The sequence below is a fragment of the Pelobates fuscus genome, chromosome 12, assembly GCF_036172605.1.
Source record: "Pelobates fuscus isolate aPelFus1 chromosome 12, aPelFus1.pri, whole genome shotgun sequence".
In the NCBI taxonomy this organism is placed as follows: Eukaryota; Metazoa; Chordata; class Amphibia; order Anura; family Pelobatidae; genus Pelobates; species Pelobates fuscus.
This window is the reverse complement of record NC_086328.1, coordinates 132742462-132756299: the sequence shown is the minus strand read 5'-3', so window position 1 is coordinate 132756299 and position 13838 is coordinate 132742462. Positions and strand designations below refer to the sequence as shown.

General features: G+C 36.8%; 1 protein-coding gene across 1 annotated transcript in view; it reads right to left on the bottom strand.

The window, feature by feature from the left end:
* The window catches only part of BDNF (brain derived neurotrophic factor), an 85343-nt gene extending 73126 nt beyond the window's left edge, over window positions 1-12217 (bottom strand). The window contains exon 1 of the mRNA XM_063438845.1: window positions 12152-12217. Within this exon, the coding sequence (XP_063294915.1) occupies window positions 12152-12154 (3 nt within the window). The 5' untranslated portion in view covers window positions 12155-12217. The remainder of the gene's footprint in view (window positions 1-12151) is intronic.
* Between the last annotated feature and the right edge of the window lie 1621 nt (window positions 12218-13838).

Genomic DNA, 13838 nt, shown 5'->3' with positions numbered 1-13838 from the left:
CAGTTGAGAGCCACAAATGAGTGAACTAATAATTTATTTTCCACTATCCTTAACACTGCATGCTTTGTTACGTGTCATGTTCACACTTTGTACATAAAAAAATGTAACCACTCAACTCACTTTTTGTCTAACAGAAAAAATTGCAACAAAGGAATTGAATTGTCAATAGCAATTCCCCCTTAAAGTATTTATAATAAACATTTCTAATGGATTGAGAAATATCTACCGGCAGGCGTTTTATTTACTGCAATGTAAGAAATGGTTAAAAACTGACATATTTCTCTACGCCATGGGGGCAGAAACAAATTAAATTGACTCAGTACATAAATTCAGGAAAATTTCATATCTCGAGATTTATTTTTGAATTTCTAGAATAAAGGGTCTTTCTCGGTTTTCTGCTGCTTTGACTGATTTTCTGTTGCCTATCAAAACAGATGTCAGAGCAGATGTTGAAAGCATTTTTATGACGCAAGTTGTGCTGCGTTATTAGGGGGAAACACGTAGTTGGTAAGAGTGCACATACTGTGCAATATTTCGTTTAGTTTAAAGAGGCATGATGAATACAGACCTGAAGGGTATTAGTCCAAATTGCTATAAATATATATGTATATATATATATGTGCGTGTGTGTCAACAATACGTTTTTCTTGCGCACATTATTTAACTCTATCAAATAGGCATAATGAAAAGTCAAATAGCAATACTGGTAGCACAAGCATATTCCCTGGTGTACAGAGTTAAGAAACATTTCTACATTATCATAGATGGTTGAGCATCACAAGAAAGTGGAGTTCTCAACAGCTGCCATATAGCCATCACTGCCCTAAGTCAATTTATTGAAGTCATTTAGTGTAGTTTGTTATCTGTTTATAAGTGCAAAAATAATTGTATTTGGTATGTAAGCATTCATTTTTACATAACTATACAGAACAGAGCCATTGTCAATGTTTGTCTAAACAAAAAAATAAGGGAAAACAAGAGAGGATAATGTAACAAGTTGAGAGTTAGAGGATGCAGTGCATCCAATGAGTATAGACTAAAATGACAAACTTGTTAGTAAGGAAGGACCGTATCGACTGGGTGTGTTTGATGATTACAGTAAATGCCAAATCACCTACAGTTGCTGGACAGGTCACAATTACAGAATTGGGTGTTACAATTCTTTAGAATGAGAAAAATATACACATTTTATATTTGTTGCTAGAAACCAGTTCTATGCATTATCTTTCTATCATATTTTTCTAACAATTATATAAGTAAAATTACTCCATGAAAATGCTTAAAATGTTGTATGGTGGTAGGTGCAAGACTTCATTGTGATGTTTTATGGGCCAATGTTTCCATAGAATTTGCTGTCAGTGGGGGTTCCCCTTGGTTATATGTAGCGTTGAATAAGATAAGGACCATTATATTTCCCTACATCTCCCTGTTCTCTCTTTAAAAAGGCTTCCCCTCTATATACTCCTGTATATTTCATTTCCATGTCTATACTCCGGTTGCATTCCATTTTGCAGTTGAGAAGGATTATAATGCTTTTATCTAAATCTGCTAGTTAAAGGCTTAGACACAATTGCTATGTCCTCATTGTAGCTACAATTACATATAATCCATATGTATTGGCTATTAAGTATGTTCTGTATCTACCTGAAGTGATGATGGTAAAATGCAGAATTCCAGTACTATTTGAACAAATGCACAACTCCATAAAGTGTATAGAATCTGAACTAAATTCATGGGTAAATGTGAGGCCAAAGGGTCATAATTAATGTTGATAACAACTTCTACTAGTAATTTTAATGTATCATACCAAACTGATATATTGTCACCTATAAAGCTCTTTTTACAAAAAAATAATTTAACAAGTTTTCAAAATGAGTGAATACAAAATGATTTAAATACAGGGAATCTTCATTAAAGTCTATGGTAATCAATGTAGATAAATAATTTAGTTGTTTTTTCTAAAAGTATTGAATCGTTTGGAAAATGTATTAAATCAAAGCCATTGTTCTTATAGTTGTTTAAGGTTCAAATATACTTTGTCTTCCAACAACCCTTGATTAGGTTGGCATAAATATGGGGCAAGTTTTGTTCCCATTGTTGTTCCCTGATCTTGATGATAAAAAAATTCTTAAAATTAAAACCATTATGATCCAAAAAATAAAATAAAAAATACAATGTAAAATACATTTTTGATATAGTGTGATCAAACTACTATGCTCATTCAAAAATACTAATTAGCTGACATTCTCACCTGAGGAGGTATGCTTGTATACAGGTAAGTAAAATCCAAATTACTAATACATACTGATAATATATATATATATATATATATATATATATATATATATATATATATATATATATATATAGCATGAAATCGCTGTAAGTAACCATTCCTGAGATAAGAAAGTTGCAAAGTAAATAACAAGTGCAGAATATAGTCCACACAGGCAGATATATTGTTTTTAAAGTAGTTAATCCCACCAAGGCGGATTACCTAAACTGTTATGCACTTTGGGTATATAGTAAAAGATTTTCACAATTTAATTTACCACTATAAATTATAATTATAAATTATTATTGCTCTTATATGCTGGAATTTGAACATTCTTGAGTTGGTGAACAAGTGTATTTGTCGGAAAATATAGTCTGGAATATGTATTACTATCTCCTGGTAAGCTTAGTGCCTCCTCTACCTATTCATCCCTATTCTGTATTGCAATCTTTAATCATCTAATTCTCATAAAACAATACCTCCTTTCTTAGTGGTATGCATTCTTAGCCTTTTATATCAACTTGGATTTATACTTTGGATAGTTATTGTATAATGTGTTAATATCATTCATCGCTAGATTATTAAACAGATTTATATGTTCTCCCTGATTCTGATTTGAATAAATATGGGAGATCAATATAAAATTAAAACATATCTCATCTTTAAAAGTGCAAATTACTTTGTATTCCATTTTCCTTTAGAAGATAATTTTACATTCCTATTGCTTCTGTATCCCTGTCTATCAAATGCTATATTGGCTAATAATGGTGTATTGTTCTTTTTCTTACATTCATCTATAGAGTATTAATTGATGACCATATTTCTGAATATCAATAAAAAAGACAAATTTATCAGAAGATCGTGTAGATAAAAACATTATAAAATGATTAAAAATATTGGCGTTGTCACGACCGTGTGCCCCTTCTTTTGGTCTGGCTCCTCTGTCTCAATAGCTCCTCTCTATCTCTTGATCCTTATGTCCCTTTAGTCATTGTAAAATCATAGGTTTCAATATGATCTGTCTGCTGCTGTTCTCACAATACTAAGCGAGCGGTCCTCTATATTTCCTGTTGAAATCTGTAATGGCTTGGGGACCTTGCCCGCTCTACTAATAAAAGTGCATAAGCCAACCTTGATAGCCATTTTGAACTTGTTTAGTTAACCTGTTTAATATGTAAGCACTACAGTCTCACCTGCCTGTAGAGGGCAGTGATGTCTTACACATGTTCTCACACCTAAGTCAGCTGACCTGTATTAAATAGATTGAGTTAGGGTTGCTTTAACCATAGGGTAGCATGGTGATATACCTGTAAAAGCCTGTCAGAGACTGGTGAAAATTAAACGACCAGCTGTTATCCAAATAGTGAGTTTTAAGTTGATGTGCCAGTGAAATAGAGTCATATTATTCCTGTTTCCTCAGCTACTCTTCCAGAATATTATTATTGTAAGAGGACCAACTTAAATTGACATCAAGTGTAACTTCCACTTATCTCAGTCCGAGATGTCAAAGCGCTACCCTGGGATTGTGGGGAGGGGGGCATACTTAATTTCTATAAAGCAGAGAGAATACAAAATGATCTAAAGTGGTTGATTAACCAGCTCAGCTATTCTGTCAGGAAATAAACAATTCCCTTGCCAGTTTATAGAAAGTAGGGGTTTAATGAATAAACCCAAAACATACACAAGTTTTGGACAAGACTTGGCAGAGGTGTTTTGACGGATGTGTAAGGGTCAATCCTCACAAGTCTGAGTAAATAATAAAACACATTAAGAGTTCAGACTTTGGTTTGCTTTAATTCTTACAGTAAATGTGAGTAAACTTTATGTTGAAGTTGACATTTTGTTTTAATGTCAAACTTCGCACAAACATTTTAGTTGGTATTAAAGGTGGACATTTACAATGATTTGGGTTATTTTTGAGTTGCAAGTACTGCCAATCTCCCCCAGTAGACTTCCAAGAAGGACTGCAAAATGTCCACTTGCCAATATTCTACACGATTAGATAACCATGTAAAAAAAATCTTAATTCTAACATACTGCTAAAACAACCACAGACAGCAAAGAATTTCCATCTGATGCTTCAATTTATCTCCTAATATTTATGGGGCCACCTCTTACCAGAGTAGAATCACGTAGCGAGTCACATGTTAAATAATTAAGAACATGTTGAGGTTTATTCACTTACTATGTAGTTGTAGCAAGTGGACAAAAAGATATCCTTGATGAGAACTACCATCTTGGTAAATATTACAAGATCCTTGCATTCCTCGTAGATTGTAAGCTTATTTGAACCCAACAAATTGTAATAAAATGTGAAAAGTTATGTTACAGTTAGTTATGTTGGGTGACTGTTTGGCAATCTTATGGGTTATTTTAAACTTCCTGCTCTTCCCTAGTTTTTCGTCCTGTGGGGTTTTTGGCCCAGAAGTACTCCTGCACATAAGAATATGTCTTCAAATTTAAAAAAAAAAATAGAACTATGACTGTCAGAATCCCTTATGTGTCAAAGAGAGCTTCGAGTGTCGTTTAACAATATTAAACTAATGAGGATACAATTAGCCAAATGCTCGCTAGGTATGTCCTGGTATGCATGTTATTACAATACTTTTTATCAACCTTAGAGGGATAAAAGGAAAGGTAAAACATGCTGGGAATCCTGTACCTGAAAATAGGCACCTTAAATACTGCAGTTAGGAAATCAACCATTGCAATATCTCACCAGCAGCGTGAGAGAATTGTACCATTGTTCCATGTGTGGTAATTTTAACAAAGTTCAGCACATGAGCCAAATGTATATTCCTCTCAATCGGAGCATAACACAGCCCATGGTGTTGCTACGGTGTAGGCTTTGGGGGTTGAAGACCTGGATGTGGAACTCTTTAGCCCTGAATGTCACAGTTGGTGGAGGAGGAAGGAGGATATATGTTTTTTATTATTTCTAATTTCACATCAGACACCTGCTTCTCGAAGTAATCATCTGTAATAAAAAGGTCAGTAGTATAATGCTCTTATAGGCTAATTTACGAAATGGAGTGGTCCTCCCCTCCCCCTTCCATTGACTCAGGGGGTGATGCTCAGGAATAGAACTTTGCTGCACAACTTTCTATTAGTTTGGTAGTGTGGTGGGATCTCATTTAGGAACACATCACCGGCATACTGTTTGCGGGAAGAAAAGAGGAGACATACCAGAGTAGGCAGCAATATGTCTTGACATATCTCCATCTCTGCGTTAGTGTAGGGGTCATTGAGTTTTCCTTTGAGCTGAAGCCTGAGGTGTTTTGGAAACCTAGCAACGGTCCTGAGATAACCTGACAAGACTGTTAGTGAAAAAGGAAACCTGGTGGGTGTTATGAAATTAATTCAGTCTTAATCAATTCTACTCAACCAGAATTGTGTTATAGACAGCACAAAAACAGTGAACATTGTTTTTTATTCTATAGACATAATTAATTAGCTTGAAATTTAAACTCAATGGTGACAAGCTGACATATTTACATAGATACATACTTGGCACACCAACATTGGTATATTAAAACCTGTGTACACATTTTTTTCTATATACTATTTTTTTTCCATACAACCCACATCCACGTATTAAATAGTAGTTGCCTAGATCTTCATAAAACAATAATATGTATTAGTATATACATTTTAAACTGGATTATAATAAGCAAACCTCTTGCTGCATCTCAATGGGAAATCAGAGAACCCTTGAGGTCACGACACTTTGATAAATCCCCCTCCTTGCATGTTATTCCATTTTGATAGCAAGGATACTTGCACAGTGCTCTGAGTTCTATCCCCGGTATGTTTCATGAGGTTTTACCTGCTGGTTATCTCGCTAACCCCGTAAGGACACAGACTCAGAAGTAAAAGGCCAGCATGACGGAACATTTATGTCATGTGTCCTTAATGGTTTAAATATCCGGCTCCATATACCCTCTTCTCCCCACAACAAGTGATGGAACATTATATCCTGCTACAGACCTGCTTTACCAATGCTTATTTTAGATTATGAATTCAAACAGGGTTATCTACTAAACTGAGAATTCAAAGTGTATTTAATGTGCATTTCAAATTTAAGGCCAGGATAGCTGCACTGAAAGCATGGAAGACTTAGAAATGTTTTCCATTTGGCTATTTTGACCTTAAATTAGCATTTTACGCTGAATTTTCATTTAGTGAATTATTATGTAAATAAAACTTGTTGACATTTGGCCATGGTATCTCAATATGTTCTGCTCAATGTGTTCAACGAGACAATGCAGGTGACTGTTCATAGTCAGTGGGCAATCCTACGAAGGCAGTTACCCAGAGCTGAGTCCCTTCCACCGTCAATACCTGCACTGAAACTCCCCTTGACATTAAGAACACCCCAAAAAGTAATGCTTTGACATCTGTGATAGCAGAATAATCTGTGCACATATGCCTTGTGTGTAATAGGCATGAGATATTCAGATACTCCATAGCAAATATAGTACTGCAAGTCTGAGCACTAGCGCTTGATAGGTTAGAGCAAATCTCATTGGATAATATTATTTTGGTCTCCAGTGAAGGGATGATCAATCTCGTTCCTTCTATGAGCTCTAAATTCTGAAAGTTCTCAAGCCAGAGTGACCTATCGAACATGTTTTTCACTAACTATATTATCATAAACTAGTTGCTTCTTCTTGAAAAATAATTAAAAAATGTATCAATTTCTCACTCACAGTATCTCAGCTCAGTGCACTATTACCTTTGCTACAGGACTGCTCCAACCCACATAATAATTTAAGCAGATTTGGTGTATAGATTATGTCCCTGCAGTCTATCTGCTCAATTCTCTGCCATTTAGAAGTTAGATCACTTTTGTTTCTGTTTATGCAGCCCTAGTCACACCTTCCCTGGCTGTGCCTGACATTCTCAATATGTCTTACATCACAGAGTGTTTGTGTTAGAAGTTCTTATCTCCTGCTCTGTTAGTTGAACTTTAATGACACCCATTTGGGCTCCTGCAGGCTTTCACAGGCAATTAACAGAGCAGGAAATACAAATGCTGTGCAATAAGGGAAGCTAAAATCTTTAGATTTCTTTCTTTCGATGGTGATTGTGTAAGTCAATGACCGAGTAGGCGGAGCCGGATGCATAAACACAGTGCTTTAACTCCTAAATGGCAGAACATTGGGCAGTGAGACTGGGCATGATCTATACACCAAAACGGCTTCAGTAAGCTAAAGTCATTTTGGTGTTTAGAGTGTCACTGCATCGCAGGCAAAACGCTGTTTATCCAGTTCAACTTCTGGAGTAAGACATCAATTTCAGTCACAAGTAAGACTCTCAAGGTGTGACCTAAAATGTTTCAAAGTTTTATTTCAGTATCCGTATTTTGTACAAGAGTTACAAAATGTTTTGGTTAAACATAAGCGCAAGCAAGGCTTTATTGAATAAAACTCATCTTACTTATAACCTAGAGGACAATCTGCTGATTATGGGTCACTTGAGAGTGCGCAGAAATGGTTCTTATGTGCCTGTGTTCTCTTGGTTCGTGATTTATTTTTTCATCAGGTTCAAATGATGGAAATAGAAATGAGAACATTGTTTTAATTTTTTTTCATTTTTTTTTCTTCTTCACCGAAATCCATAGGCGTTGTGGCTGAATATTGACAACATTAATCAAATTTTAGTTTTTCTTCGTTTTAGCTACCTGCTATAAAGACATCCACCGATGATTAGTATACTGTATTCCAAAATTGTCTTTGGAAGCCTAAAGCAGGCAGGTTTAGTGTTATGACAACAGTTGGTAATCCATGAAGCTGATTGGATGTTAACTCAATGATGAGCAAACAAGGGAACAGCTCAACTAATTGGCTTTGGGCAATGTTGTCAGCTCTTCTGGTGAGAATTGCTATGTATTTATTTGCATTTTGCTTCAGCTGTGTCATAATGGCTACGTGCAGGTTATTAGCATACTTTGTTTAAAGAATTGTCACAGATAGATAGAATAGTTTTGCTTTTTAAAAGTTCCAAAAGAAAGCATGAAAAAAATTTAATAACAAAAAATAAATATATATTAAATATATACACAACGTTGTTAAATATATCATATATATATATTTAACAACTTTATGTACTGAGTTCAGAAATATTTAGAATTGAATCGACCCCTAAATAAAACCCCAAATCTCCAATCATATATGTTTCCTGCCCTCAGTGTGTTAAATGCCTAGAGAGGTATCTTGTATGTGTGTTACGCAGAATGCAATGAGATGAAAACACCTCTTGGTACTTCAATAAATTGTTGCTCCTTCCCAAACCTACAATCATCCCCCTCTGTGACAAATGACCATGAGCTGTGCTGTGTATGCAATTATCAGTTCAGCTGTCAGACAAATTGGTAGCTTTACCAAAGGGGATCATTTCTAATGACCTCTATATTACAGGATTGCACTCAAAGGCAATAGAGAGCAATAGGGTGTATATTGTACCAAGACACAATGGGTTAAGTGTTAATATTCACAATTCTTGGCAACATTGACAATGTAGGAGGGGGGATTCAAATCATTAGTAAATTTGCAACGACAGCAGGTCTGCTATCTCCCCCCCTTTATTTTATTTATATTTAACCAGCTAGTAACAAATACAGCACTGCTTCCAATAATATGCTCTTTTGTTCTGTATAATTAAAAGACTTGATTAAGCATGATGCAGTGTGCCTTTAATTGGTGGGGTTTAATCAGTCTCTAGTTGTGTTGTTTAGCCCCTTGGACCCTTGTTTAAAGACCATCCATCTGTGGATGTGGGTGGATGGAGTCCCTTTGAAGCAAGCTTGGAGATATCATCAGATTTATCAGAAAACCCCCTTAGCAGGGGCTGCAAGAAAACAGGTCGATTTCACAACAATTTGTGTCTCATCCCTTCCTCAGTTGAAAAGGGTTTCTACCAAGATAAAACTCTCTGTTTGGTAAAGTTGCCTTGCTATTCCTTCCCCCCTGTTACTGTATCACACACATCTTGCAATCCTTGTCATTAGAAATGGGTTATATAAGGGGATTCTGTGCATTTCGATAGCATCTTGCCTTTTAGAAGACTCCTATCTCTCTGTATGAGGGATTTCTCCCTCCCTCATTTAAATATGTAGGAAGATTAATGACAGGATAGAAATAGATTGCTAAGTGATGGTGTGCAGATTGCAAGAGATGGCAGGAGATACAGGCAGATAATCAGGGAGAAATCTGGTTATTACATAGTGATATTAACAAGCAGGGAGGGAAGACATCGTGCACTGTAATATTAATATTATATAAACACCCCAATCCTAGCACTGAGATACCCCAGGATAGTGTGATGTGGTGGTAGTGGTGGGAGGATGCAGGGGAGCACAGTATAAATTAATACATAATACATAATAGCAGATCTGAGTGCTTTAGGGCAGGGAGAACAGCAACACAGATAATCTATTGTCTAAATTTACAGCTTAATAATGATAAAATAAAAAAAATACAAGTCCCTTTGCTCCTTACCTGAAAATAATTACGATATTGAGATTTACAATATAAGTAATGATTTATTTGATCAGCCAGCTGCAGTTGTGATGGTACATCCTTTATGGATTTTTGCACTATCCCTTAATTTAATTTTATATATTGTCTTAACCATGCGATGTGTGTGTGTGAGAGAGAGAGAGAGAGAGAGAGAGAGAGAGAGAGAGAGAGAGAGAGAGAGAATGTGATCTGCTCAGGGCTTCAGGTACTCACAGGGTTAACTGTATGGGTTTTATACCCTGTGTGCACGCCTACTGATTTGTAGCATCTTAATTTCTGTCTGAGGTAGTGGTGATTCCCTCTAGAGATTGGTATACAGACTTTTTTTTTTTTGGGTTCACTTCACAGACATCATCTGCTACCCCCTCACTAATTTACCTGCTCTGCATCATCTTGTCTATATAACCACAATTACCATCCCAGGGAAATTTAGCTGATAAGCTAACTGCCTGATTATAACAGGATGTGTTTATTTTTCCACACACATATAACAACCTCTATTGTGTATAAACCAGCACCTCTTCATTAAATTTCCCTTGTTTATCCTATGCTCATCAACAACCCCCCCCCTCTTACAAGCCCCCCTATAACCATCTCTTCCCCCACACCAGCAGCCCCTCACCCCCTGTGGTATTTATCCTGTTTAAGAGACTCTAGGAGATACAGAGTACAAGAGACATTCTCTGAGCATCCCTCAAATATCCTGGGAGCCACAGGCTTACCTGTGATTTGCTAAAAAAAAAACTGCTGACTTCCACATCTTATTTTTAGAAACAGCTCCATATATTATTAGCTACATTGCTACGTATGAAGATTTAAATCAAGGCTAAATCTGTGGCACCCAGAACTGCAATGCATTTATTTTTGCTGTGCTATGTATAGAATAATTTAAATAATTCATTCACCCAGCTCTTGCATGAACACTGCTCTTTAAGTAACACACCAGCCAAGCATTTAGTAATACCCCCAGGGTTATAGATAGATAGATTTTAATTTGATATATTTATCAGAGCATCATGGACCTTTACAATGTAACACATGTATAAAAGAAAGCTTTATGAGTGAATATTACAATAATAAATGAAATATAGATGAACATTTAGTATCACCCCCCCATACACATGCTGCAATAAATCTGCTACACCGTGTCCCCCCCCCTTGTTCTACCAGAATAAGTCTCCCCTTACCTTATGCAAAGCTAACACAATCAACAAAATTTTATATCTCCAAACCAACGCATGCAATGCGTTTAAACTCAATACTATTTAATGTTCAATCCCAGTGCTGATCCGAAGGAAACTCTGCAATACATCTCCAAAACAGAGGGTAACAAAAATAGCCAAGACTGATAAACGATCAACCATCAAGGAATTAAAGTCTGTTCTTGCAGATTGTGGAGAGCTAACAGAGTATAAAAAGCAAATCAAAGAAAATCAAAGAGGTGTGTGTGTGTGTGTGTGTGTGTGTGCCTGTGTGTGCCTGTGTGTGTCTGTGTGTGTGTGAGAGTGTGAGAGAGAGAGTGGCAACAGTATCTACAGAAAGAATCAAAGAACAGCCTGAGCAGAGAACTGAATTTTCCATTTATACCACTGTCCAAGGTCCTGGAAGATCTTGATGCAGCAAAGCCTTATAGATCGGGTTTAAAGGGAACCAAACCAATTATTTTAATGAATTGACACTTAATAACACTAACACTGCTCCATACCCACGGTTTATCCCGTGAATATTACCTTGCCAGACCAGTCCTGATCACAGCTGATCACATGTGATATGGACCCTGTGCTTAGGCACAAAAAGAAAAAAAAAGAAAAAATGTAGCCAGCAGCCTGTGCTAAATACTCACCTATGGACCTGGGGTTAGTCTTGTAGCTCTAGAGCCCTGGGAGGTGAAGATCAAGCTAGAATCCTTCCTTGAACTATTAACACAATGTAGCAGAGTCACAAAATTGCTGTGAGCTATTATCCAGTTTCCTTTACACAAGCCTTCAGAGTGAGCACCTCTTTCCTGCATGCTATCAGCACACAGCAGTAACAGAGAGTAGCAGAGGATCAGAATGAGAAGCCAGCCTGATACAGATATCTAGTTCCAAGTTTACTGTAACAACCACTAATCACAGCCTTAAATCATAGCATTTCAATTAAAGTTCTACAGAAGCACACATCAATTGGCCCCAATCATTCTCTTTCTTCTAAATATTTCATTCTTCTTCTATCTCTTAAATAATATAACATGTTTGAGCTCTCCTATCTTAAAAAATAAAAACAGGACAAACACACAAAACATCTACAGATTAACAACATCTCAAGTCTTTGTTTTGATAGAATATAAGGATAAAATGTTCATGTGGCTACTTACCATTGTATCTTTAGCTGTCCAGGAGACACAAGTGTCTTAAAATCCAGTCTCTCCAACAGATGCTACAAGGTAATGTGTCTTATTTGAAGTCATCATGTGAAGACTTTTGCTATGCTCAGTGTATCGCCCACCACTTGGTGTGACTTGTGAATTTAATATCAGTAAGCTTAAACTCCTATCCACCTTGGTGACTACACTAGACAGAAGGCAACTGGCAGATTTTAGAGATATTTATATATATTCATTTTTTTTTTTTATAAAAGCCCAATTTATTTCCCAAAGTCTATTTTCACAGATACCTTTAGCTAGATCTCAGGTGTTCTTCTAACCAATGAAGTTCTGGGTACCAAACTGGGCAAGTCATCCAGTCTTGCTCTTTGTCTGTCCAAGAACCTACTACATGTTATCAAGTGACTTCACTTAAACTTCCAAACTCTTCACTTTTATAGCACTTGCTTACCTTAACCTGTGGAATGGGCAAGCTTGGAGGTAAGATGAAAATCCTTTTTATCAATGGCATTCCCCCAGCAGAAGAATGATGACACCTGTCGTTTTATTATTTCCACTAACAGAGTCTGAGGCTAAGAATACTTTGAAAGTTTATGTGTGAACTCCCCATTTTAAGCAAGGGCAGGCAGGGATACAATAACATGACTTTCCAGCACACATTAGTGGCTTTAAGACGTTTCCTGTTGATATATTGATCTGGTTAATGTTGGGTAAACGTGGTCCTGCATTCACCTTGTATAGATTAACTTAATATCCTGTCTACATTAGGAAACTGTGTTTTAATTTTAACTGGTAAATGTCTGGACCTGGATCCCCAACCAAAGGGTGGTGTGTGATGGTGTCTCCTTCCAGCACTGCAGGGGTCGGGGGTTCAAAGAAAGTTTAAAGTGAAATATTTTTGTTTGGGGGATGGGGGTGGGGAGCATTGCACCTATGTGCCATATTATAGCCATTGCCATTGGGAGTACACATGGTACTGTCATAGAATCAGTAATGGATACTTAGTATCACTGTATCCCAGTCACTGAGTGCTAAGAATCTGCTTGTGTTTTTCTAACAATAGCAATCACTAACTCATATTTGGGATGTAACCTCTGAACGTGCTGCAGGGTGACAGAGCTATTATGATGGGTGCAGTAACTTTAGCCAAGTTGTGCTATATTTAACCCCCTTAGGGCTGTGATTGTTTTTTTTAATACAGTTCTTTCTGTTTTTCTGACATGGCATAAATGCTAATCTGTATACAGCAGAAGGTGCTGAGCTTGGTAGCCAAGATGGCCCTAACTACACTGTCCATGGTGCTCAGCCAGCTTACAGGGGGAATGTAGATCACACACATTCTGGGTGCCAAGGCTAAGCCACTACTGACACACTGTATCTCTCACTGATTGCTGGAACTGATAGACATGGACTTGTGCAGGTCCAGAGCAGCACACAATGGGTTAACATGATGCAGAACGCAGAGCTGAGGCTGCTAGTCAATGGGCTCTGATTTAGTGTATAAAATGGATGGGAATAGAACGTCAGACAGTAGGAGCAGACTATGTATCCACTAAGCAACAAGTACCTTCCATCAATGTTGCTGGGTAGATAGAGGCTCTCACAGGTTCTGCTAAACTGAGAACAATTAACGCTTCATTGTTACCTGAACTGACAGAGCAGGACTGCTAATACAATC